Consider the following 26,609-nt stretch of genomic DNA (forward strand, 5'->3'; position numbering starts at 1 on the left):
GTTGCCATCGTTCAGGGCAGCCAGCAAATTTGCTGCATTGTCACAGGCAACATGGCCAACCTGTAGTCTTCGGGGGGTAAGCCACTTTTGTGCCTGTTCCTGGAGTAGGGCTAAAACATTTGCTGCCGTGAGCCTCTGCTCCCCAATGCTCACCAGCTCGAGCAATGCTTGACATCGCTTGTGACACACGCCGGTGTAGCAACGGGGCCGCTTATTAGGGGGCTCGGCAGTGGCAGTAGAGTCACCAGCTGAGGTGAGAGCAGACCTGTTCCCCTTGACCCCACGGGGAGGCTCAACAAGCTCAATGGAAGCACCAGGACCGGAACCCTCCTGCTCACTATGTAGGGTGACCCAGTGAGCTGTAAATGAGACATATCGGCCCTGACCATGCTTGCTGGTCCACCCATCCATGGTGAGATGTACCCTGTCGCCTATGGAATAATCTAGCGACAGGGCGACATTATCAACTGTGCGTCAGTACAGGTTAGGAATTCCCCTTCGGGAAAAATAGTGACGGCTGGGTATTTGCCATTCAGGAATGGCATACTCCAGGAGGTTGTGAATGGCTGACCCCTTCTCTACAATGGAGTAGGGCAGCAGCTGCTGGACCATGGCCTCTGCCAATAGACCGTTTAATCTCCGTATCCTGCGGCTACGGGGAGGCAGTGCTCTTGTGGACCTTATAGCCTCAGTTATCAATGGCTGGGTGCTTTGAGCTGATGATGGAGTGGAGAAAGGTGAAATCTGCCCTCTACGGCCAGAGTGTATAACAGATGGAGAGCAGGCAGGATGGGTGCCAATCTCAGAAACTGAAGCAGGATGGGAAGGTGGACGGGTCTGTGCTATAGTCCTCTGCATGGTGCTGCTTTGTGGTCCTTTAACACTGCCATATTCCTTTTGGTGGTTACTTTTTAGGTGTGTGTGCAGAGCACCTGTCCCCAACCTTTTCAAATTTTTTCCTAGGCTCAGCCTGGCACTGCACAGCTTACACACAACTACTAAGGGATCACTGGTTGACTCAGTAAAGTACTTCCAAACCGGGGCCTTCCTCCGAGAAGTGTTTATGCCTGAGGTTGCAGTTGTACCACTTCCAGTTCGGGACATAGGAGTTTCAGCTGGAGGCTGTGACTGTAACTCCTGCCTTCCTTGAACTGCACTAGCAGAGGAGCTCATGTTGCCACTAGGCCCCCTGGTGTGCCGATGTCCAAGCTGCCTCCTCTGCCAGCTTGCCTCTGATTCTTCTGAGCTGGCATCATCATGCTCAGGCTCATAGGTGATATCCATGTCATTGTCAGCATAATCATCACTGTGGCTGCCTCCCTCATAGCCCACCTCCTCAATGTTCTCATCCTGACCCTCCACTACTTGAATGTCAACTTCTGCACCCCCCCCCCCCCCTCAACAACATTAACATTATCATCATCCAAAAGAAAAGTCTGGGCATCATGCGACAGATCGATGTCTGACTGCTGCAGAGCCGTATCAACAAGTGCTGAAATTGTGTCATCAAAGGGAAGGACACATGGGTTAAGGGCAGCTTTTGGAGGAGGCATGGAAGTGCTGCTGGTGGTACTGCTGGTACTTTGTAACTCAGCTTGTGAGGACTGACTATGATGACTAATAGGGCTGTCTCCTGACACCCAGTTCACAATGTCTTCAGTGTGGCTCTGCACAATAGCCCGTGGTTTCTGTGACGTGAAATACGATTGTATCAGACTGGACCCCCTTTTGGGATTTGATGCATCACTGCCTGATACTGAGTGTCCACTACCTGTGGCTGAGTGGCTAGTACTTGCTGCTACTTGGCTTCTGGTTCTGCCTGCAGAAGTCTGTCCCCGGACTGCTGTGGACTGACCCCTGCCTGGTGCAGAGTGTCCCCTGCCAGCTGCTGACTTTGCTGGCGGACCCTTGCCTGCACTACGCACACCACGGCGAGCTTCACCTCTGCCGGACATTGTTTATTATTTGTCTCAAATTTTTAATCAAAGTATAGTGGAAGGGGAACAATGTCAAAAAAATTTTGCTGAATAAGTGAGATAAAAGAAAGAATGAATAAAGGACAGGAATGAATACAATAATACAGTGGAATTAAAATAAGGAAAACAAATGAAAAAAGGATGATAGGACTACAGATCACAGCATGGAACTATATAGCTATATACACAGTCCTCCTCCTATCTTCTGTAGCTGCCTAACACTAAATCACAGAAATCCTTACACTAAATAGTAGTACTTGTAGCTAGGTAGCCAAAACACAGATTAGAAATAAGGAAAATAACAAAAGAATGCAAGGAATGTGGATGTGTATGTCACTGGCTGCAGCCTGTGTAAGCTGATTCTTCTCAGAGTCCTCACAAAGCCCAGCACACAGCACAATAACACCCAGAAACTGAAAGCAGAGCTGTTGGAAGGAAGCTTTTATACTGAGGGGTGGGCTACATTTCTATTGGTTGCTAACAGTGTAGCAGCCACCAAAAGTTTAACCTGATTGGCCAAATAGTCTGTTTGTGAAACTACGCGTATGAAAATACGCGTAAGCGTAAGCTACGCCTATGGCGTAAGCTACGAATGCATAGTTAAATACGTGAGAGTGTGAACTTCGATTTACGCGTAGTATACGCCTGGCTGCGTATACTACGCATTAAAAATACGCATGCGAAGCTACGCAAATTACGAAATCGCGTGCGTATATTGCGTATCACTACGGAACGTCAAAACTGGCTACGCGTATTTTGCTACGCGTAGTTTTAGGCATACGAAATACTACGCCTATGCGTATAGCGTAAAATACGTTGCGTAGATTCGCATATGCGTAGTTTCTGCCCACCCCTGCCTTGGTGGCAATCCTTGGGTTCTTTATCACCTCTCTCACTGTCCTCCTGGCCAGCACAGGTGTCACTTTTGGCTTCCAACAACGTCCTCTGAGATTCTCCACAGTGCAGAACATCTTGTATTTTTAATAATACTTTGCACTGTAGCCACTGAAACTTGAAAACATTTAGAAATGGCCTTTTAGCCCTTTCCTGACTTGTGAGCAGCCACAATGCACAGCCGCAGGTCCTCACTAAGCTCCTTTGTCTTAGCCATGACTGTCCACAAACCAGTTGCAGAGAGCTACTGATTTTTATTTGTTGAGTTGATTAAAACAGCTGTTCCCAATTAATCACGGTAATTAGGATGCTTTAGAACAGCTTGGACTATTTGGAATGGTATAGAGCTTTACATTTTCCCACAAACTGTGACAGTTTGTGACGGGTATGAATAATTTTGGACTGGACACATTTTGCTTAAATGTAAATAAAAACTAAGAATTATTTTTTCCCACAATAATGCCTCTTGTACATCGTCGTCTTATCTTTTGGGAGACACCTATGTCATTTCTCGTCAAAAAATTACTTGCTGGTTGAATAAAAGTAACTTTAAGTCAAAATTTGCCAGAGGTATGAATAATTATGGGCAGCACTGTATTTAAATCTAGCATAATACATATTAGTGGTTTTGGCTCTCTATGACATAAATGGATATTTCCTCTACCCCGCAGCTTCTATAAATTAGAGTTTGGTAACGTCACACAGGGGCATTGCTGGGGTTTTGGAAGCTGTGGGGCACCTCTGGGCACCAATGGAGAGATGTATATGTGACTTGAGCTGGGTGTGGCTACAACAGATTACAGGGAAGCTGAATATGAGAAATAGCATTAAAGTATGTGATTTTAGGTTACATGCTGTAGGGACTGCATTGGGCAATGTCACAGATATTCCTAAGGAAAAAGATATAGCCTCTTCAAAAAGCTGATATTGCAGTGAGGACGTTATGTGTACTTCTAACAGTTTATTAGCCCTACAATCCTGATTGATATGCATGAGGCTTGTAGAGACCACCCCCCTCTGCTGATATACTAAGTCACTCAGCTGTATGGACCATCCTGATCAGCACAGGAGATTTGGGTGCAGCTGGTGCTACCATAGGATGTAATTATTACCAAGCTCAAATTACTTTTAAAACAATGTAATTTGTCCGTCAGCAATAGCAGGAAGCTGAATTACATCATTCCCCCACTCTCCACAGCAACCTGGAGGGGGAATAGTAATTAACACTGCCGGGAGTTGTGCAGGAGCAGGGTGAGCTATATATCGGATATATCGGCTTTACCCTGCGCTCAGATCTCCAGGTGGCTATTTCATAGGTATGCATCCTGATTACATTTGCTCAGGCTGTGTATATAAGCAAGGCTGCTAGTCAGTTCACAGCTGACGTCAGCTCGAGTTTAAAGGATGTCAGTTTAAGGGTAAAGCCATGGCCGGATTTACCATAAGGCACTGTAGGCACATGCTTACAGGAAGCCTGCAGATGGAAGGGGCGACTCACTCCCCTCCCCTAGTGCCTCCCTCCTTCCCTGTGCAGAGTCCTGAGAGGTTACTCGCTTAGCTCTCGGCATTCCAGTGTGGGGAGGGTACATCTGGCTTCCTAATGCTAAGAGCCGCTTGTAGATACCTATGATGGGCAAGGGAAGTAAGGGAGAAGTGACAGCTGGGCTCAGGTTTATAGGTTCATAGAGGAAGAAGTGGGGGTTTGTAGGTACATGGAGGAGGAAGTCTGGGGTGTCAGGACATCTGTGCCTTCAGGCTCCTCTGATGTAAATCCGGGCCTGGGTAAAGCAATGGAATCAAATTTACCAGAAATCACCAGCAATTCTCCACAATTTGACATCACACTAAGGTCATTTCCACTCAGCCCTCTCCTATCATGTTACCACCCCCTCCCTTTAGATTGTAAGCTTTGCTGGGCCCTCCCTCCTTGTGTATCTGTGCACTCTGCTCACAGAGAAACGTGAACCGGAATTACTGAGACTATTACTCCAGGGTATGATATGGCATTGTGTACCTTATTGCTTATTTTCTGTTGAATGTCACTCCCATTACCAATGTCTGTAACCTTATTTATTGTACAGTGCTGCATAATATGTTGGCGCCATATAAATCCAGTTAATAATAAAAGGAAGAAGGGTGGTGGTTAAGACCACTCTCTGCCATTCTAGTACCATAATACCACCGCTGCAGAGCTATAGATGTTGCAGCTACCGAATGAGTTGTCCTTTTTTGCTTCTCTATTTCCCCTCAGACTTAACTAATGCATTAATTAATCCTCTTTCCCTCCTGTTTTCCCCTCCCACACCTCTGTTCCTCTCTGATTGGCCAATATTTCTCATGCTGAGACAATGCACTTTCTATAGTGAAGGGTGGGTAAATCAGGCAGAGGAGATTAAGGGAGGAAATGACATCAGAATTGGCTTCAAAATAGCCACACTTAAAATGGGAAATGCTATGAATGATTTTCTCTTTTTTTACTGTAGAAAAATTACTAAAATAAAAATGTGGACAGTGCAATACATATGTAAGTAGAGCGAGTATTTATCTACTTATACATTACTGAGCGCGCTCAAGATGGCAGCCTCTCCTTTTACCTGCTCCACACCTTGTCTCGGCTCTGGGAAGCATTAATCACATATATGCACAGAAGGAACAAAAATACTTACAGATTCTGCACCATGAAATCTCTGGCTACAACTGGAACCTTCTGGGAAACGTGGAAGTTTATGGATGGCTAAGTTACAAGCTGGATTGTACTCACCATGAAAGTCATGTGTAGCTGACCTTGGTTTTGGAGTCCTGCATGGGATTGGGAAGCTGATAATCCACACAAACAAACAAAAGCCTTCTCTACTCCTACAAGGACACACAATGGAATAGGATTTCTCCACCTGGATACTCATGAGGTCCACAGCTTCAAACAAACCAACACAATAAAAAGCATGTCCATGCAACACAGCAAGCAGATCTCCTACCTTCCCAAGTCTTCTTCCCAAGGTAAGGGAATTCATCCTCCTTCCCCAAACAGAAGTAATATCTTTCAGCTGGCAATCCGTTTTTGCAGACTGTACAAATACTTTAAATGCATTCAGAGGCTGAAATTATATTGACTCCATTGTCTTTCTAAGTAAACCTTAGTAGGCCCCATGCTTCTGCATATCAATGGACTTTTCACACCTCTTCTAGCAGATTCTGAAGGCCAGCATTTGCTTTTGTCTACCCCCCACTGATAAACAACAACAATCAAAGGAAGAGCTTACTTAACCCATTCCTTCCCAAAGAGCAATGTTAATCTATACAGCCAGCTTCTTACTATCTCTCAGGCCATTGAGAGCTGCATCTCACATTGGAAAAAAAACAAGCTAATTTGCTGGAATCTCTAGGGATTTTAAATAAAACGCACAGAGGTAAAAAAAGGCAGCCAGGCCCATAAAAAGTGCCACACTCAGTCTCAGTCCAACTTCAGGGACCCAGGTCCATTCAAAGAAAAGAACTTTCCAGCGATCTCTAGTGATGTGTACTGGAAATCAGAGGCTGAAAGTAGCAGAAGTTACCATGTCCCTAGTCAGAGATGCAGTAACACCCCGGCAGTGAACCCAGTCGCCATTGCTAAGCCCCATGCAGTCACTGCATTGCTCTGCAATGCCCGCTCTATAAACAATAAGACAGCCATTATTGCGGACCTTATTCAGACATGCGATTTTTCATGCATCACTGAAACCTGGATTGATGCCAATGCGGGCCCCACATTGGAAGCAACCATCCCATACAATTACTCAGTCCTAAGTGAGGGAAGACGAGACCGCAGAGGAGAGGGTGTAGCAATTTGTGGCAAAACAACTCTGCAGCTCAGGGCCCTGAATGTTGGCTCAACAAAGTCCTTTGAATGTATAGGTGCCCAGATCTCAGCTGGTAAAGGCTTCAAAATTTTAGTGGTTTATCGTCCCCCCGGAGATGCTGACCCTTTCCTACAGGAATTCCCAGAACTTCTGGCCATGCTGGCTCTGTCTTATCCGAGATGGATCATCCTTGGTGACTTCAACATCCGGGCTGATAACACTCAATCACAAGATGCAAATGAACTAATAAATCTCATGGGTGGACTAGGCTTCACACAAGTTGTAAAATCAGCTACCCACAGAGGAGGGCATACGCTAGACTTACTGTTCTACCTCGGAATGGACATTAGTAACATAACAGTAACCCCAGTGGTGTGGTCAGACCATCACATAATACAGTTTACTATTGAACATCACCCTATCAAGCAGCTCCCTAAAGAAACAATCAAAACCCGTCCCCTGAATAAATTAACACCGGAGAGGATAACTGCCAACCTGGATTTTACAAATCTGCTCTACAGTCAAATGGACCCAAACTCTCTAGTAACCCAGTACAACAACACGATATATGAAACACTTGACAATATTGCCCCATGGCGCACCAAATCAGCAACCAAAAAGCAGAAAGCTAATTGGTTTGACAAAACCATCATGGATCTAAAAAAGAAAGGGCGCAGACTAGAAAGACAGTGGCGTAAATCAGGGACTGGGGAGCACAAATCTAGCCTAGTTCAACACCTCAGACAATACCAACAAGCAATAACCAAGAAAAAATCAGACTTTATCTCGCACAAAATATCTACAGCCAACAACAGAGCTGCTCAACTCTTCCACACAGTGGAATCACTCTGCAATCCTTGCTGCCTAAAAGCCCCAACCACATACTCCAGGGAAAGGTGTGAAGAATTCTCTGCCTTCTTCACAAACAAGGTGTCTACCATCTGTGCCAGCATTACACCAACAACATCAATTGACCACTGGACGTTGCATATGCCTACTACCGTACCACCATGGCAAGTCTTTGACACTCTGAGTGTAGAAGATTTTGGAATTCTCATTCAAAGTCTCCGCCCCACTACCTGCGACCTAGATCCTGGCCCAACTGGATCCTTAATGCAGTGCCCAGCGCTGTTCAGGCCAGCACTTCACAAAATCACTCAGTGCTCCTTGCAAAGTGGACTTTTCCCAGAAGAACTAAAGAAAGCAATCATAAAACCCCTCCTGAAGAAACCATCACTAGATCCTGATTCTGTAACCAACTACAGACCTGTGGCGAACTTACCATTCCTATCAAAAGTTATCGAGAAAGCAGTCGCCAACCAGCTAGAAGCCAGGCTTACAGATAACAACATCTTTGATACTTTTCAGTCAGGATTCAGGAAAAGGCACAGCACTGAAACAGCATTAGTCCGAGTAATGAATGATCTACTTACTGCAAGGGACAAGGGTGATTGCTCAATTCTGATTCTTCTTGACTTGTCAGCAGCATTTGATACTGTGGATCATGAAATACTAATCCAGCGACTGAAGAATTACTGTGGCCTAAGGGGTACTGTTCTTAGCTGGTTTCAGACCTTCCTATCTGGCAGGACACAGCAAGTATGTCTGGGCACACACTACTCTAATCCAGTGCCACTTGCCTATGGAGTTCCACAGGGTTCTGTACTATCACCATTACTCTTTGCAGTCTACATGCTCCCACTGGGCAAAATAATCCAGAACTATGGTTTAGGATACCATTGTTATGCAGATGACACACAACTGTATCTGTCCTTCAAGCCTGGCACCCAAGACCCATCAGCATCCATAAATGCGTGTCTAGTGGATTTACAAAATTGGATGAACACCAGCTGGCTGAGGCTGAACTCTGACAAAACAGAGGTGTTGGTGGTAGGTGGTCCACACATGATGGATAAAGTTCAAAACGCTCACCACCTCAAGCTAGCAATTGGGGGAGATACTGTACAGTATAAAGACTCTGTGCGAAACCTTGGGGTGATCCTGGATGGAAATCTAAAACTCAGACAGCAGGTATCAGCTGTCGTCAAGTCTTCCTTCTTCCATCTAAGAAATATAGCGAAAATCAAACACCTTATCCCAGCTGAAGACCTACCTGCCCTGGTTCACGCATTTGTATCCTCCCGCCTAGACTACTGCAACGCCCTGTTAATCGGATCTACAGATAAGGTTCTGCGCCCCTTACAGCTAGTACAGAATGCTGCAGCCAGACTCCTAGCCAATGCCCCCCGCAGCTCACACATCACCCCAGTACTGCAAACTCTTCACTGGTTGCCAGTAAAATGGAGAATCAATTTTAAGATCTGCCTGCTGACATTCAAGGCTCTACACCACATGGGACCCAAATACATAGCGGATCTATTGGAACTTTATGCCCCTCCACGCACCCTCCGCTCTGCCAACAAGATGAAGCTGGTTATTCCCAGGATACACTTAACATTTGGTGCTCGGGCCTTTTCCTATGCAGCCCCTACTCTATGGAACTCACTTCCACAATCAGTACGAGAGGCTCCTTCTCTGGACAGCTTTAAAAAAAGGCTAAAAACTCACCTCTTTTCCCTAGCCTTTGAGACTGCATAATGCAGGGTCACAGCGCTTTGAGTCCCCAGGGAGAAAAGCGCTATATAAATATTATTGTTATTGTTATACATGTGTTTTTTTTCTGAGATAGTATGGCTGACAGCTCCTCTTTACGGTTAGGATGGAGGCCAGGTATCAGCAATGTCTTAGTGATGTAAGGATCAGTGGGTGCCAGTTTTAATAACTCATCAGCTTGCCCATAAATCATTAGAAGTCTTGAGCTTCACCCTTCTGCCCCCTGGCTGGCAAAAGTTCTTTGGGCAACCCCACCTGGGTTGCTGTGGCCGTGGCAACTCAGATGGAGGTGGCCACAGTTCTTTGGCACTCTTCGGGCAGAAAATGCCACAACCTTTTTCCTGGGGAGGTAGGCGGAGCTTCAGACGTGTAATGGTTTATGGGCAAGTTAGTGAGTTACTAACCCTAGCACCTGCATATTCCTGCATCACTAAATCTGAGGTTTTCATTGCAGTTTTACATCTACAAGATTTGTACTCTAACATTTATGGTGAACATTTGAGTTTTAAACTGGTGCGTAACAATAACCGCTGCTTGGGAGGGGCCCGGGAGCTGGGGGTGGAGCTTAAGATATGTAACAATAACCCCAGCGGGGGATTGGCCTGGGAGCTGGGGGGTGGAGCTTCGGATGCGTAACAATAACCCCAGCAGGGGAGTGGCTAGGGAGCGGTACCCTGATCCTTTACATATTGCAGAGCAGCAGTGGAGCAGTATACATTACCTACTCTTGTCGACAATACAGGTTCCTTCACTTCCTCTTCAGTGTACAAGTGGAGCGCAGTAAGCCAGTTGCCAAGCAACATGTGACTGAACCTGCATGGTGATTGGCTGGCTGCACGGCACTTGCAAACTGAAGAGGAAATGAAGAGTGGCCTGTTTAGCTCTGCTGCTGCTATACATGATGCCCCCCCCCCCCCTTGATCCCAAGCCCAGCACACAAACCACCCCCATTATGTAGGTTCGGCCCAGTGTAGTTATGCCCCTTGTCTTTGGTTAGAATAAGGAAACAGGAAGAGTGTTTAGGTGTTTAACCTGAAGGGAAAACAGTGATGAATTTAAGTAGATGGAAGTATCTGGATCCCGTAGATGCTTCCCCCGTCTCCCTTTACCTCTCTGCCTTGCCATTCCAGCGCTGCCCCCCCTCCCCCGCAAAGCAGACCGACAAGCTGGGTGCATGGCTGCACTGTGTAGCCTCAGACTGCTAATGCCTGCACGGTAGCACAGAGCCAAACAGGCTTATCTTTTTCAGCCTCCATATCTATCTTGCTTATGGTGTCCTTTAAGGGTAAGAGTATAATGAAGGAGAGGAAGACAAGTGGTGGGGAGAGCAGACCTCAGGTCACGTCTGGCCAGAGGGATATCTCTGCAGATCAGAGGCTCCCTTCCCTTTATTACTGTGGGCAACATCCATTTACATGAGCAGCGCCCCCTAGCAGTCAGGATGTCCCACACTCTCCGCAGCAAGTGCCAACGGAACTCACCTGTCTCACACTGACTGCCTGTAAGTGAGTAATGTCCTAATTACTGCCTGATTCTCTCTCCTCACTAGTCAGACAGGCAGCCTCCTAATGTCATCCGGGTGAGCTAAAGATTCTAATGGCGGGAAGAGAGGGAAAGGATCGGGGTGCTCCAGCACTTGGTCAAGGCCCAAACCAAATGGTGCCACTGACTTCACAATGTATTTATTGGCACAATTTGTGATAAGAGAGAGAAAAAGTTACATTTACAAGAGGCACATGAGTGACACGAATACACAATGGTGATAAGAATGTGTAAGGCCGCGGTCACAGTGGGACATTGCATTGCGTTCCCTATATAACAGGAAGACAATGCAATGGATCAAAAAAGTCGTACTGCACATAACGGAGGTGCTATGTCACATACAGTGAAGTATACAGTCTATGAAAGTATGCTTCACTGTATCTGTTAAAGGATATCCGAAGTGACGTGTGACATGATGAGATAGACATGGGTATATACAGTGCCAAGCACACTAATAACTATGCTGTGTTTCTTTTATCTTTATCTGCCTGAAAGAGTTAAATATCAGGTATGTAAGTGGCTGACTCAGTCCTGACTCAGACAGACAGGAAATGAATATACTATAATGACACTTCAATGAATGTGTCATTGAGCAAAAACAATAAAACAGTTAAAACTTAAAAAGTAGATCTAAACATAAAATAAAACCGTGGAATATCTTAAAAAGTCATTTTTAGGAGAAGGAAGATAGATACAATCGTTTATTTCATTCGTTTATTTTCGCTTCGGATGTCTTTTAAGACACCCGTTTAGCAGTAATGTACTGCATGCAGTGCATTACCATAGCGCAGCTGGTTATACCACAATGCTACCGCCGCACTGTAAATGTGGGTTAGGTGGTGCCTTGCAGTGCAGTAAGCCGCATGTCAAAGTGGCCGTTACACCCCAGCGCACCGTTGTGGGCGTGGCCTGAATGAAACCACATTGCTCTACAAACATAGCGCAGATTTCTTGCTATATGTACATAGAGGCCTGTCACAAGTATAAAACTTTGAGTCCATTGGGCTTTTTTTTTTTTTTTTTACCACAAAATTCCCACCAGCGGTAATTTCTACATTCACAAAAAAATTTCTGCATGTTTTCCGCATACGAGTAGATGGCGGTAAAAAAAAATTTGGAAACCGTTGTCAAACATGCGGGAAAAAATCGTCAAAATAAATGTGTTAAAGTCCAGCAAACACAGCGCTAAAGGCTCTAGACTCCATTTACTTTATTGGGAAGCAGAAAATGATCACCAGGCACTTGCAGGTGATAAAAAATCGGTAGCTAAGGCATAAATAATGTGCCCCTTTTTTATGTGAATTTCGTTTTTTGTGAAGAAAATAATCGTATTTAACAATTTTCACATTTTTGCATTATTTTTGCACTTTTCTGCATGTGTAAATATCACGCGGAAAACTTTGTGAATGTCAACATGGTCTTATTTCCTTCGGACTTGTTCTGACTTTTGTTTACCGCCATACGATAAATGATTGTGAATAGAGCCCATTGTCTCATCAAGCTCTACAATTTCCTGCTTTTCCATGTATGGCCAATGAGATGCAAATAACTCTGACTGCAATGCAAATTGTATGTTTCTTATCAGATGCAGCTGCTGCATTTGCTCCATCTCCAATCTGCATAAACTTTGCATCAACTTGGAATTATCAGCATCCCACTGACTATCCCTAATGATAATTGTTACTCCCCTCAGAATTCTCTAACAGGAAGTGACGATGTTTCTCTATTTGCAGGGCGGAGTCCCGGCATCAGGAACCTCTCAGAGACTCGCCTCTCTGTATCCACAGACTGTACAATGGATGATGATGTCATTAGACAAGAGGGTCCTCCAAATATTCCCCCAGTCTCCCCTCACCTGTCTAATCCTGGGGTGTCTCATACCCAGCAGAGCTCTCCCCCTGCTGGAGGGTCTCATTCCTGTTCCACCTGTGGGAAATGTTTTATTCAGAAGTCACATCTGGTCAGTCATGAGAGATCTCACATATGTAAGAAGCCCCATTCATGTGCTGAGTGTGGGAAATGTTTTGGAGCTAAAGTAAACCTTGTCAGACATGAGAGATCTCACAATGGTGAGAAGCCCTTTTCATGTGATAAGTGTGAGAAATGTTTTAGGCAAAAATCACAACTTGTCTCACATGAAAGATTTCACACTGGTGAGAAACCGTATTCATGTGCTGAGTGTGGGAAATGTTTTGGAGCTAAAGTAAACCTTGTCAGGCATGAGAGATCTCACAATGGTGAGAAGCCTTTTTCATGTGATAAGTGTGGGAAATGTTTTAGGAATAAAGCACACCTTGTCTTACATGAGAGAACTCACACTGGTGAGAAGCCGTATTCATGTGCTGAGTGTGGGAAATGTTTTAGGCAAACATCACAACTTGTCAAACATGAGAGAACTCACACTGGTGAGAAACCGTATTCATGTGCTGAGTGTGGGAAATGTTTTACAGCTAAAGGAAGCCTTGTCTTACATGAGAGAACTCACACTGGGAAGAAACCATATTCATGTACTAATTGTGGGAAATATTTTAGGAATAAAGCACACCTTGTCAGACATAAGAGAACTCACACTGGTGAGAAACCGCTTTCATGTGCTGAGTGTGGTAAATGTTTTTGGCATAAATCACACCTTGTCTCTCATGAGAGAACTCACACTGGCGAGAAGCCATATTCATGTGCTGAGTGTGGGAAATATTTTAGGAATAAAGCACACCTTGTCAGACATGAGAGAACTCACACTGGTGAGAAACCGTATTCATGCACTGAGTGTGGGAAATGTTTTGTACAGAAATCAGATCTGCTCAAACATGAGAGAACTCACACTGGTGAGAAGCCATATTCATGTGCTGAGTGTGGGAAATGTTATGGGCATAAATCACTCCTTGTCTCACATCAGAGAACTCACACTGGTGAGAAACCGTATTCATGTGCTGAGTGTGGGAAATGTTTTGGGCATAAATCACACCTTCTCTCACATGAGAGAACTCACACTGGTGAGAAACCGTATTCATGCACTGAGTGTGGGAAATGTTTTGTACAGAAATCAGATCTGCTCAAACATGAGAGAACTCACACTGGTGAGAAACCGTATTCATGTGCTGAGTGTGGGAAATGTTTTGGGCATAAATCACTCCTTGTCTCACATGAGAGAACGCATACTGGTGAGAAACCGTATTCATGTGTTGAGTGTGGGAAATGTTTTGGGCATAAATCACTCCTTGTCTCACATCAGAGAACTCACACTGGTGAGAAACCGTATTCATGTGCTGAGTGTGGGAAATGTTTTGGGCATAAATCACACCTTATCTCACATGAGAGAACTCACACTGGTGAGAAACCGTATTCATGCACTGAATGTGGGAAATGTTTTGTACAGAAATCAGATCTGCTGAAACATGAGAGAACTCACACTGGTGAGAAGCCATATTCATGTGCTGAGTGTGGGAAATGTTTTGCACAGAAATCAGATCTGCTCAAACATGATAGAGCTCACATTGGTGAGAAGCCGTATTCATGTGCTGAGTGTGGGAAATGTTTTGCACAGAAATCAGCTCTTGTCAGACATGAGAGAGCTCACACTGGTGAGAAGTAAGGATCAGTGAAACAGCTTTTCCTTCAGTGAACCTGGCCTTGCCTGTTAGTGGCTGCTGCACACTGCGCTCCATATACCTGACATAGCCGGAAGTAGGGAGGATGGAGAGCAGCAGCCAATAACAGGCTTGCTCAGTTTCGCTTATCCCTCTATCATTACTGGTGAGAAGCTCTATTAATGCACTGAGTGTGGGAAATGTGATGACCTTCAGTGTTTTGCAATGTTTCCTTTATTCCTTATAAGGTGCACATGGATGGAAGCATCTTTACACAGAATCCCGAGGACTCTTTCATGCTAGTCAGTGAATTGATTTATTAAGGCATTAAATATCCTGAACAGAGGAGACATGATGAGATAAACACAAAAGGGCGCTATTCTAGTTTAGGGGACCCAGCAGGAAACTTCATAGGGAACAGTTCTCCAATCACAGCACCCTCTACAGCATAAAGCATTGTGATTGGCTGAATAGTGTGGGCATATACTACAACCAGAAACCTAGCAGTTCGGGGGGGTGCTGTCCACCCAATCATGTTAGTGGAATTTCCCTATGAGGTTTCCTGCTGGGTCCCATAAATTAGACTAACGCCTACTAAAGTACTAACCCAGAAACACGCACAATCCTGCGAGACCCAAGTAATGTCTCTTTGTACATATATACAGGAGCTAACCGTGCCTGAAGGGCGACCACCTCACACCTCCAGAAATACATCCAACACAGAGAATGGTCATAACCTCAACCAAGGCCGGATTTATACCTCTTCTGCCCCAGGCCAAGTATGTTGGGGCTCTCCAGCTATGTGCAGCAGCGCCCCTCCTATTCCATGTGCAGCCCCCTCTTCCATGTGTAACATCCATGTACTGCAGCCCCTCCCATTCCATGTGCAGCCCCCTCTTCCATGTGTAACATCCATGTACAGAAGCCCCTGCTATTCCATGTGCAGCCCCCTCTTTCATGTGTAACATCCATGTACTGCAGTCCCTCCCATTCCATGTGCAGCCCCCTCTACCATGTATAACATCCATGTACTGCTGCCCCTCCCATTCCATGTGCAGCCCCCTCTTCCATGTGTAACATCCATGTACTGCAGCCCCTCTCATTCCATGTGCAGCCCCCTCTTCCATGTGTAACATCCATATACTGAAGCCCCTCCCATTCCATGTGCAGCCCCCTCCTCCATGTGTAACATCCATATACTGCAGCCCCTCCCATTCCATGTGCAGCCCCCTCTTCCATGTGTAACATCCATATACTGCAGCCCCTCCCATTCCATGTGCAGCCCCCTCTTCCATGTGTAACATCCATGTACTGCAGCCCCTCCCATTCCATGTGCAGCCGCCTCTTCCATGTGAAACATCCATGTACTGCAGCCCCTCCCATTCCATGTGCAGCCCCCTCTTCCATGTGTAACATCCATGTACTGCAGCCCCTCCCATTCCATGTGCAGCCCCCTCTTCCATGTGTAACATCCATATACTGCAGCCCCTCCCATTCCATGTGCAGCCCCCTCTTCCATGTGTACCATCCATGTACTGCAGCCCCTCCCATTCCATGTGCAGCCCCCTCTTCCATGTGTAACATCCATATACTGCAGCCCCTCCCATTCCATGTGCAGCCCCCTCTTCCATGTGTAACATCCATGTACTGCAGCCCCTCCCATTCCATGTGCAGCCGCCTCTTTCATGTGAAACATCCATGTACTGCAGCCCCTCCCATTCCATGTGCAGCCCCCTCTTCCATGTGTAACATCCATGTACTGCAGCCCCTCCCATTCCATGTGCAGCCCCCTCTTCCATGTGTAACATCCATGTACTGCAGCCCCTCCCATTCCATGTGCAGCCCCCTCTTCCATGTGTAACATCCATGTACTGCAGCCCCTCCCATTCCATGTGCAGCCCCCTCTTCCATGTGTAACATCCATATACTGCAGCCCCTCCCATTCCATGTGCAGCCCCCTCTTCCATGTGTAACATCCATGTACTGCAGCCCCTCCCATTCCTTGTACAGCCCCCTCTTCCATGTGTAACATCCATGTACTGCAGTCCCTCCCATTCCTTGTACAGCCCCCTCTTCCATGTGTAACATCCATGTACTGCAGCCCCTCATGTACAGCTTCCTTGGGCATCAGGTTTCCTTTTTCATGTGTTACTCCTCATTTACATTCTGCTCTTTCATATGTAGCAACCCATGTTTCACATCTTAGTGTAAAGAACTAAATAAATGGCCTAAACATTTTTCCTTAATGCACAGATCATGCCCCTTAGTCCTTTGCACAAGCCTAGGGACAAGATTTTATTATTGACTTCTGATGAATTTCAACATATTAATTAGATCTCCTTTAAGGTGTCTTTTCTCCAGACTAAATAAACCCAGTTTATCTAACCTTTCTTGGTAAATGTGACCTTCCATCCCTCGTATCAGTTTTGTTGCTCATCTCTGCACCTGCTCTAAAACTGCAATATCCTTCCTGTAATGCTGTGCCCAGAACTGTAATCAATATTCCAGATGTGGCCTTACTAGAGAGCTGAACAGGGGCAATATTATGCTAGAATTTAAGTTTTTATTTCCCTTTTAATTCATCCCAAAATTGTATTTGCTTTAGCCGCAGCTGCTTGGCATGGAATACAATTATTTTACTTGTTGTGAACGGGTGCTCCTAAGTCCCTATCCAAGCTTGATGTTCCCATCTGTATTCCATTTACTTTGTATGTTTCTGGAACAAGGGTGGGCAAACTATGGCCCGTGGGCCACATATTCGGCCCACCAAGCTATTTTATCTGGCCCGCCGGTGCAGGCGATTCAATGCTCCCCCCCCCCATCCCCCGCAGGTGAACTGGTGTTGTGGCGTCACGGATACTGGCCGCAGCTCACCTTCAGGATGCGGAAGTATGTGGGTTCCTGCAGGGCTACGGGAAAATGGTGTCTGAAGCTCTGCAATGGAGACTATTTGTGTCTTCAGTGCAGGGCTTCAGGCACCATTTTCCTGTAGCCCTGCACCGCCTGTTAGCACGGGACATGTGAAGATTAGGGAGAGGTGCTGGATGCCGAGAGTCACCTGCTAGAGACACCAGGTAGATTGCTTTTATTATCATGGCATTGGAGACATTAGGGGACAGTATCTTAGGGGTGGAGGACGGCCTGCTGGCATACATCAATTAAAGAACACATTAGGCAGAGTTCCCCTTTAAGGGCAGGAAATACTGCTTTATTTTTATGTGATTTTTAGATGGAAATTATGCCAAATGTGTGTATCTTGTGGGAACATTACCGCCTTACGTGTATTTTGTGGGAAACACTGCTGCATTACATGTATTTTGTGGGAACAGTGAGGTTGATTCATTAATTTGAGCAGCCCAAATTAAAATCTCAGTGCGCACGCTACAGGTAGCAGTGCTGCATAGCAGGCACTGGTAACTGACACATGCTCCTTTTAAATAACGGACACTCTGTTAATCCTGCCCTGAGTCCCGTCGGGTCCTGTAGCTTTTTAGGACATGATCCCCGCACTTTGATTGGCCCAATAGGCTGCCTATCATTTGATTATATGGTACAATAAATTAACATTGATTGCTCTGATACTGTTTAGCCTATGACCATTTTTGTGCGTTACATGTAGTAATAGGCCTGAATTTGGTTCACTTTTTATTTTTTTTCCATTCCAATGTTCTCTGTTTTACCGAGACCTGGCTGTGCGAAAGCATCCCCGACGACTCCCTACAGGTACCAGGCTACAACCTCCTAAGAGCAGACCGTGATGCAGCCCTCTCTGGGAAAACGAGAGGCGGCGGAATCTGCTTTTACATAAACACCTCCTGGTGCTCCAACACCACCACTCTCCACAAGGCCTGCACCCCAGACGTTGAGCTCCTTGCCATAAACTGCAGGCCCCGGTACTCTCCGAGGGAATTCTCTTCCCTTGTCCTCGTTGGGGTCTATATTCCACCCGATGCATGCTCCAAGTCCGCCCTGCATGTACTCAGTTACTGTATCTCGCGGTGGGAAACAGCCCTCCCAGAGGCCCTGTTCATCATCTTGGGCGACTTCAATAAGGCGAACCTTCGGCACGTGAGGCCCCTCTACAAGCAGCACATCACCTGCCCTACCAGGAGCGGTAACACCCTGGATCACTGCTACACGGTTCACAAGAACGCCTACAAAGCCACCCAAGGAGCCCCCCTGGGAAACTCTGACCACAACACAATACACCTGATCCCCTCCTACAGGAGGCTCCTAGAGACTTCAAAGCCCATCACCAAAACCGTCAAAAAATGGACTGCAGACGCCAAACTGCAGCTCCAAGCTTGCTTTGAAACCACAGACTGGACGGCTCTGGAGGCACCTACCCTTGATGAATGGACCGAGAATATCTCCTCCTACATCTCCTTCTGCGAAGGAGCGTGTATCCCGTCCAAGTCCTTCAGGGTCTACCCCAACAACAAGCCCTGGTTCAACGACAGGCTTCGCCAACTTCGGAAACGCAAAGAGGAGGCGCACAGGTCTGGCTCCTTAGAGGAATTCAGAGAAGCTAGGCTCGCCCTGAAAAGAGAACTGCGATCGGCAAAGAGGGCCTACGCTGAGAAGCTGGGGCTCTGCCTCCAGTCCACCAACACACGGGAAGTATGGAAGGGCCTGAGAGCAGCCACAAACTTCAAACCAACATCCCAAACGGCGACCCCAGGCCCTCGACTGGCGGAGGAGCTCAATGAGTTCTACTGCAGGTTCGAGCAACATTCCAACTAGCCCGTAGGCAAATCCGCATCGACCTCTGGCGTACTCGGCGCCCTGGCTCCTAGCGCTGTTCGGGAATCCGAGGTACTCCAGCACCTCCGGAAGCTAAATCCCAGGAAATCTTCCGGCCCGGACGGAGTGTCGTCTGTCTGCCTGCGAACCTGCGCCGATCAGCTAGCCCCTGTGCTCACCTCCTTGTTTAAGCAGTCATTATCTGATGGTATAGTCCCCTCCTGTTTCAAGAGGTCCATAATTGTACCAGTCCCAAAAAAAACAGGCAGTTCCGAGCACAATAACTTCCGCCCAGTGGCCCTAACCTCTAACATCATGAAGCTCCTCGAGCGGCTGGTCCTTGCCCACCTGAAGAGGTCCACAGACGCCCTTTTAGACCCGCTCCAATTTGCATATAGGGCAAACAGATCCGTGGAGGATGCCATCAATGTCAGCGTGGCACACATCACTGAGCACTTAGACAGGCCGGCCTCCTATGCCAGGATCCTGTTCCTAGACTTTAGCTCAGCGTTCAACACGATCTGCCCTGACATCCTGATCACCAATCTGACACAGCTCGGAGTTGATCCCACTCTCCGAGCATGGATCAAGGACTTCCTGACAAATAGAACACAACAGGTGAAGCTCGGCAACTATTACTCCAGCATTCGAACCACCAATACTGGGGCTACACAAGGCTGTGTTCTGTCACCTCTACTGTTCTCCCTTTATACCAACGACTGTATCTCATCCGCTGACTCTGTGAAGGTCATCAAATTTGCGGATGACACCACCATTATTGGCCTAATTGGAAGAAACGGAGAGCATGAATACCGGAGCGAGGTCGAGAGAATATGCAACTGGTGCAGGGAGAACAACCTAGTTCTCAACACAGCAAAGACTGTTGAACTAGTTGTAGACTTCAGGAGGAACCCTCCCCCCCCCTCGCCTGTCCTCATTGGAGGAACAGAAGTTTCTATGGTGACATCGGTTAGGTTCCTCGGCACGACTCTCACCAATAATCTGAAATGGGGGCAGAACACCACTAAAATTCAAAAGAAATCCCAGCAGAGGTTGTTCTTCCTGCGCCAACTGAAGAGATTTGGCATGCCACGGGAGCTGCTGGCCAGCTTCTATACCGCCACCATAGAATCCATCCTCTGCTCCTCAGTCATTGTTTGGTACGCGGGCGCAACGGCCAGTGATAAACATAAACTGCAGAGGGTCATAACTGATGCAGAGAGAATCATCGGGTCCCCTCTTCCACCTCTTGATCTCCTCCACTCCGCTAGATTGAGTAAGAGGGCCACCATGATCTCCCGTGACCCCTCTCACCCTGGCAGCCACTACTTCAGGCTCCTCCCGTTGGGCCGCCGCTTCAGGACTATACCATCCAAAACCACCAGGCGGAAGAACACCTTCCCCCAGGCCGTTTGGTCACTGAACTCTGACTTTCCCCAGTCCGGCCTGCACTCGTAATTGCCGGGTCGGCAGCTGGTCCCCGTCGCTGCCTCCTCTGTATATCTGATTACTGCATTTCAATTGTATTGTTGTTGTATCTGTCTATGCCATGAGTACCACAAATAATTCCGATTATGGCTCTTGCTGTACTTGGCGAAATAAAACTGATTCTGATTCTGATTCATAAACCAGAAGCTACATCTATGAAAATGAGGCATGATCTGCAAATCCATGCACCCATGGCTCTTTTGAAGAGTAAATAAAAAAACAAAACACTTTTATCTGGCTGAACAAACACTCCTGACAACAAATAGTGGTGAAAAGATAATTATTTTGGCTGAATGACCCAAATTTTACATCACACTGATATGGCTGCTGTGCACAAGTCGACATTTAATCCTATAAAGTGAAAATAAAAATGTGAGACTCCAGGAAGGCCCTGTTTACCATTGTTACTACACATACTGTACCATTCCTTATCTGCTGAGTTTATTTACACTTCAAATTATCTGGGAAATTTGATGATGTTCCTCCAATATATGTGCATTGGAATAATATATGAGAAAGAAGCATTTCCCAGGATGTGAATCAGAGGGTTTAGCCTACCACAAGGTCAAAGAATATTATACAAAGTTAGCTGAATAAGGTAGAGAATGCATCTGTGATGATGTTATTTAGTGTATAACTGAGTGGCTCTGATTATTAGGCTCGGTAAGATTGGATAAGGCTGGCTTACACGTTCATAATTCCTTTTATGTTATATTTCACTTAAAAATGTTACTAGATTTGAATGTTAGAGGTATTACGATCATTTCAGTGACTACTTATTATTTGTATATACTCTGTATACAATAATGTGAATACATTCTTTTCATATGTACAGAATGGAATCGTTTTTTTCATTTTATAAAAGAATATCAATTAATTTCTTGTCTGTATGGTAGAGTTTGCTCTGTAGAAATGATGCTTGCAATAAATTACTATATATTTTGCAGATGTCACCAAGTTGGGTTCCGCAGGTGCTGTTTAGGAGGGTGGACTCTCCAGTTTCCTGTGGGCTGGCAATGTACCAAGATAGGCGCTGTCTACTCTTGGGTTGCCTGTATCCCAGGGGGGCTTTACACCTGAGAGGTTATCCTGTCTTCTGAGTCAGGCGTCTGTTATCTCTACTCCTCCTTTTGCATCCTGCTTATACAGGCAGCATCACACTGCATCATGGCAGATTATAGGAATTTCTTCCTTGTATTCAATTATGTCCATGACATTGTATTTTAGAATTAGATATAGCAGACACACTAGGGTATTCCTGAAAAACAGAGCACTTACCTGTCAAAACTAGGTGAGGTTAGAAAAATTGAGCAGTTACCCGCAGAAACATGTAAATTAGCAGCCACACTAGGTGATGCCTGAAAAATTGAGCAGTTACCTGCTTGACTTTCAGCATCTGTATGACACTCAGGCCATAAACATTGGCAATAACCTACTGAATAAATATTTGACTTTCAGCCTCTGTGTGACACAGAGGCCAGGGTGACATGAGGCCTGGAGTAACTGGCATGCGCCAGGGTAGTAATAGGTAAAAATTAGGGATGGGACAAATCCACAATTTCTTCGAATCCGGATCCGAATCTAAAAAGGTTCTCGAATATCTCGAACCTTTCGAATCCCGAATCTAACGAATCCTGCACATAAGAATTGTGCGATCCATGGTATAGTTGCCCGCAGTATAGGTAGCTAGGTAAAGGTGTCTTCAGTATAGCTAGCAAGGTATAGGGGCCTTCAGTATAGGTTGCAAGGTATAGGGGCCTTCAGTATAGGTTGCAGGGTATAGTGGCCTTCAGTATAGGCAGCAGGGTATAGTGGCCTTCATTATAGGCAGCCGGGTATAGTGGCCTTCAGTATAGGCAGCAGGGTATAGAGGTCTTCAGTATAGGCAGCAGGGTATAGAGGCCTTCAGTATAGGTAGCAGAGTATAGGGGGCTTCAGTATAGGTAGCATGGTATAGGGGCCTTCAGTATAGGGGCCTTCAGTATAGGTAGCAGGCTATGGGGGGCTTCAGTATAAGTAGCTGGGTAAGGGGGCTTCAATATAGGCAGCAGGCTATGGGGGTGCTTCAGTATAGTTAGCAGGCTATGGAGGTGCTTCAGTATAGTTAGCAGGCTATGGGGGGCTTCAGTATAGGTAGCTGGGTAAGGGGACTTCAATATAGGCAACAGTCTTTGGGGGTGCTTCAGTATAGGTAACAGGCTATGGGGGGCTTCAGTATAGGTAACAGGCTATGGGGGCATCAGTATAGGTAGCAGGCTATGGGGGGCTTCAGTATAGGTAGCAGGCTATGGGGGGCTTCAGTATAGGTAGCAGGCTATGGGGGCATTCAGTATAGGTAGCAGGCTATGGGGGGCTTCAGTATAGTTAGCAGGCTATGGGGGGCTTTAGTATAGGTAGCAGGCTATGGGGGGCTTCAGTATAGTTAGCAGGCTATGGGGGCTTTAGTATAGGTAGCAGGCTATGGGGGGCTTCAGTATAGATAGCAGGCTATGGGGGGCTTCGTATGGGGGCTTCAGTGTAGATAGCAGGCTATGGGGGCTTCGTATGGGTGGCACATACCCTCCTCCCTCCCCCCGCAGCCTCCTCCCCTTGTCCCCCTGCATAAATAAGGAGAAGCAGCCTCTCACCTCCAGCATCAGCGTGGAGCCCGGAGCGGCAGACTTCTCCCTTCACTTCCTAGTTCCCCCTAGTGGCCACCGGACCAGCTCTTACTGATGACGCGTAGTAAGAGCCGGTCACTAGGGGGAATAAGGAAGTCTGCAGGAGGTCTGCCGCTCCGGGCTCCACGCTGGAGGTGAGATGCTGCTTCTTATTTATGCAGAGGGCGAGCGGAGGCGGCACGGGGAGCGGGAGGAGGACAATTGCGAGCGGGTGAAGCGGCGGATGCGCGACGATGCAGCGTCGGGATTCGGCGAACGGAAAATGGCGTCGGGATTCGATTCCACGAATCTCGAATATTTCCTAATATTCGAGGGATTTGTGGATTCGCCGGATTCGTCGTCCCATCCCTAGTAAAAATCCAACTAAATTAGGACCTTATTACACATCAGTGCTGTAACCCTCTAGTATCCATGACTCCATTATTTTTTTTACAAATGTCCAGTAATCAACACTGCTGTGTGCCAGGTGACTTTGCTTTTCTGTCACGATCTCTCCTGCTGCACTGAATGTCCTTTCTGACAGGGAACTTGAGGCGGGGCAAGCATACAGCTCCATGGCAAATTGCCACAGCTCTGGCCACAGGTCAAGCCTACACACCCAGAAGTCCAGAGGCCCCTCAGTCCTCAGACTGTTCACAGTGATCATTAATAGTGCTGCTCATACCGAGTAGCTTCGATTACGTAGCTACTCGGAAATAGAATTGAAATTAGCCAGCGCTGACCACGGGAGAGAAGGGGTTAACTTTACCGTGCTGCCTCCTGGATTCGATGCACTCCACTTGCATTCCACATCACTCCCACTCTTTTTCCTTCTGGGTTGAAGGAGGAAGCATCGAAGTAACGTGGAGATTGATGTGGAACGCAAGTGGAGCTTTTTGGATCCAGGCGGCACAGGTAAGTTAACACCCCATCTCCCTTCGTCATCGCTGTCTAATTTTAATTTAGATTCTGAGTAGCTACATACTAGTAGCTACTTGGTATGAGCAGCACTAATCATTAACCCAAGGTAGCCGGATACCTGCTGGTTACCTGAGGATGGATCCAGAAGCACCCTGTTGAGGCTTTGTGCAGAAGATGGATCTCATATCGGACATGATCGCTACCTCACCTTTAGCATGAAATCGCCCTGCAGGCGGGGGACTGTTACTGGCACCGCTTTTGCTTATGTTTTTTTCTATAGTCCCACAATTAAATCCTTTGCAGGTCTCCAGACAGAATTTATGCTTCCTCAATCCCAACTTTTCACCTACCACAGAATATTCCATCTGATCAAAACCCATAATATACAGATACCTCAATTGCCTGCCCAGATACTTACTTTATTAAACTTCAAAGGTTCGCATAGAGGAGATATATTGACATGGTATGAAACTTTCCACATGACCACATGCTCCCCTCTTAAACGGCTTGCTCTCAGCTGGTCCAATGAACTTAATACTCAGATATCACTCAAACAGATTATTTCTGCAACTACTATGATTTTAAAACTATCTAAATGCAATTCCCATTGGGAGCAATCCCGCAAACTCCTATACCGATGGTATTATACCCCAAGGAGGCTGGCATCCTTCTCGGTCGGTAGATCTCCTCTATGTTGGCACTGTCTTTCTGCTCGAGGAACGTTATTACATATGTTTTGGGAGTGCCCATTCATTTTTGCTTTTTGGAAACAAGTCGAGGCCTTGATAAGATTTTTTAAATATAATTTCAAACTCTCCCCTCAATTGGCTGTACTATTGGTGGGATTAGAGGAACTCCCTAAACAAATTAGACCTCAAATAGCTCATACTCTTCTCACAGCTCTCTCATTGATCTCCTCCAACTGGAAATCAGTAGACCAAATTTGTATTGTACAGCTGAAATACATAGTCACGAGAAACCTACTTATGGAGCAAAAAAAAATCAGAAATAGAATGTCGGGGGGTATATATAGTTTTAACATTCCAGAGTCATGGATGGGGAACTAATATATTGTAAACTACAAGAATGAAGATAGGTCTTTTTTGGAGTAGTAGCAACATACCTAGAAAGTTCAGAATTTGGACCAACGAATATATGTTTTGTTCTGTTTAGTGTTATTGTTTCATGTTAATATCTAGGTACTATAACTAGGTCTCTTCCTCTATCTGTTTGAACCTACCTAGTCCACCAGATGATATGACCTCTTGTATCACTTTGCACACCAGCAGTCTCCCCAACTACGTACAAAACTAGGGCCCTCTAACAGGTGAGCAGCCCACGGGGAACCTGCTTTTCTTGCTTTCCCTCACCACCATAGCCACCATCCTCCTCCTCTGACTACTCTTCAGACTCCTCCCTCTGCCCATGTACAGCCAATGACAATGGCCCCTCTTCAAGTGGAGACAGCATGAACTCATCTTCCTCTTCACACTCCAGCTCATCCATGGCCTGGCCAAGGACACAACACGCTGCACGCTCCAGAAAAAAGATGTAAGGCATGATGTCACTGTGACTGACCAGATTAGTGGTCTCCTCAAAATGCAGGCATCGCAGATGAGCACTAGGGGTGATCAATGATACGCAAATACTTATGAGTTTATGCAAATGTATGTAAAAAATGTGTATGCAAATATATGCAGTTTGAAAATGGACCAATCAAGTCCCACCCAGGTTTAAATTGATTGGTCCAATTTTAAGTTGCATATATTTGCATACAAATTTACATACATTTGAGTAAATTGGTAGGTAAAAATAACCCACCTCCTCAGAGACTGTCCTAACAGCCAATGCACACAGATACTCATTAACAGCACATTGCTGCTGGTACAGATGATCCAACATGAGCAAAGTCGAATTCCATCTGGTGGGGCTTTCACCTATAAGGTGTCTCATGGCATTTTGTACTGCCGCTGAAGCTTAGTAAGGTGAGTCATGACCTTGTAGCATCATCGGAAATGTCCAGCCACTTTCCTGGCCTGCTTCAGGATGTCCGGGAATCCTGAATGCATGTCCGCGAAACATTGCACAATCTGATTCAACATGTGTGCCATACATGACTAAGAACATGTGTGCCATACATGACTGAGAAGGCTTTTTGATAGATGCCCACCATGCTGGTATGACTTTATTATTATTAGCCATCATTGATTTATTACTATTGGATGCTAGATTAATATACCATTTATCATATGTGTTTATGATTGATTTCTGGCAGCAGGGATTAGTTCTTGCCGTTTGTTTTAATTGATTTTATTTCATTATGTTGAATCTCATTATGTCTTTATTATCAGATGTTGAAATTGTTGA

General features: G+C 46.0%; 1 protein-coding gene across 1 annotated transcript in view; it reads left to right on the forward strand.

The window, feature by feature from the left end:
* LOC137537022 (uncharacterized) overlaps window positions 1–15,620 on the forward strand; it is a 135,884-nt gene extending 120,264 nt beyond the window's left edge. Inside the window, exon 25 of the mRNA XM_068259178.1 lies at window positions 12,598–15,620. Within this exon, the coding sequence (XP_068115279.1) occupies window positions 12,598–14,456 (1,859 nt within the window). The 3' untranslated portion in view covers window positions 14,457–15,620. The remainder of the gene's footprint in view (window positions 1–12,597) is intronic.
* Window positions 15,621–26,609: the final 10,989 nt, after the last annotated feature.

The sequence above is a fragment of the Hyperolius riggenbachi genome, chromosome 10, assembly GCF_040937935.1.
Source record: "Hyperolius riggenbachi isolate aHypRig1 chromosome 10, aHypRig1.pri, whole genome shotgun sequence".
Taxonomy (NCBI): Eukaryota; Metazoa; Chordata; class Amphibia; order Anura; family Hyperoliidae; genus Hyperolius; species Hyperolius riggenbachi.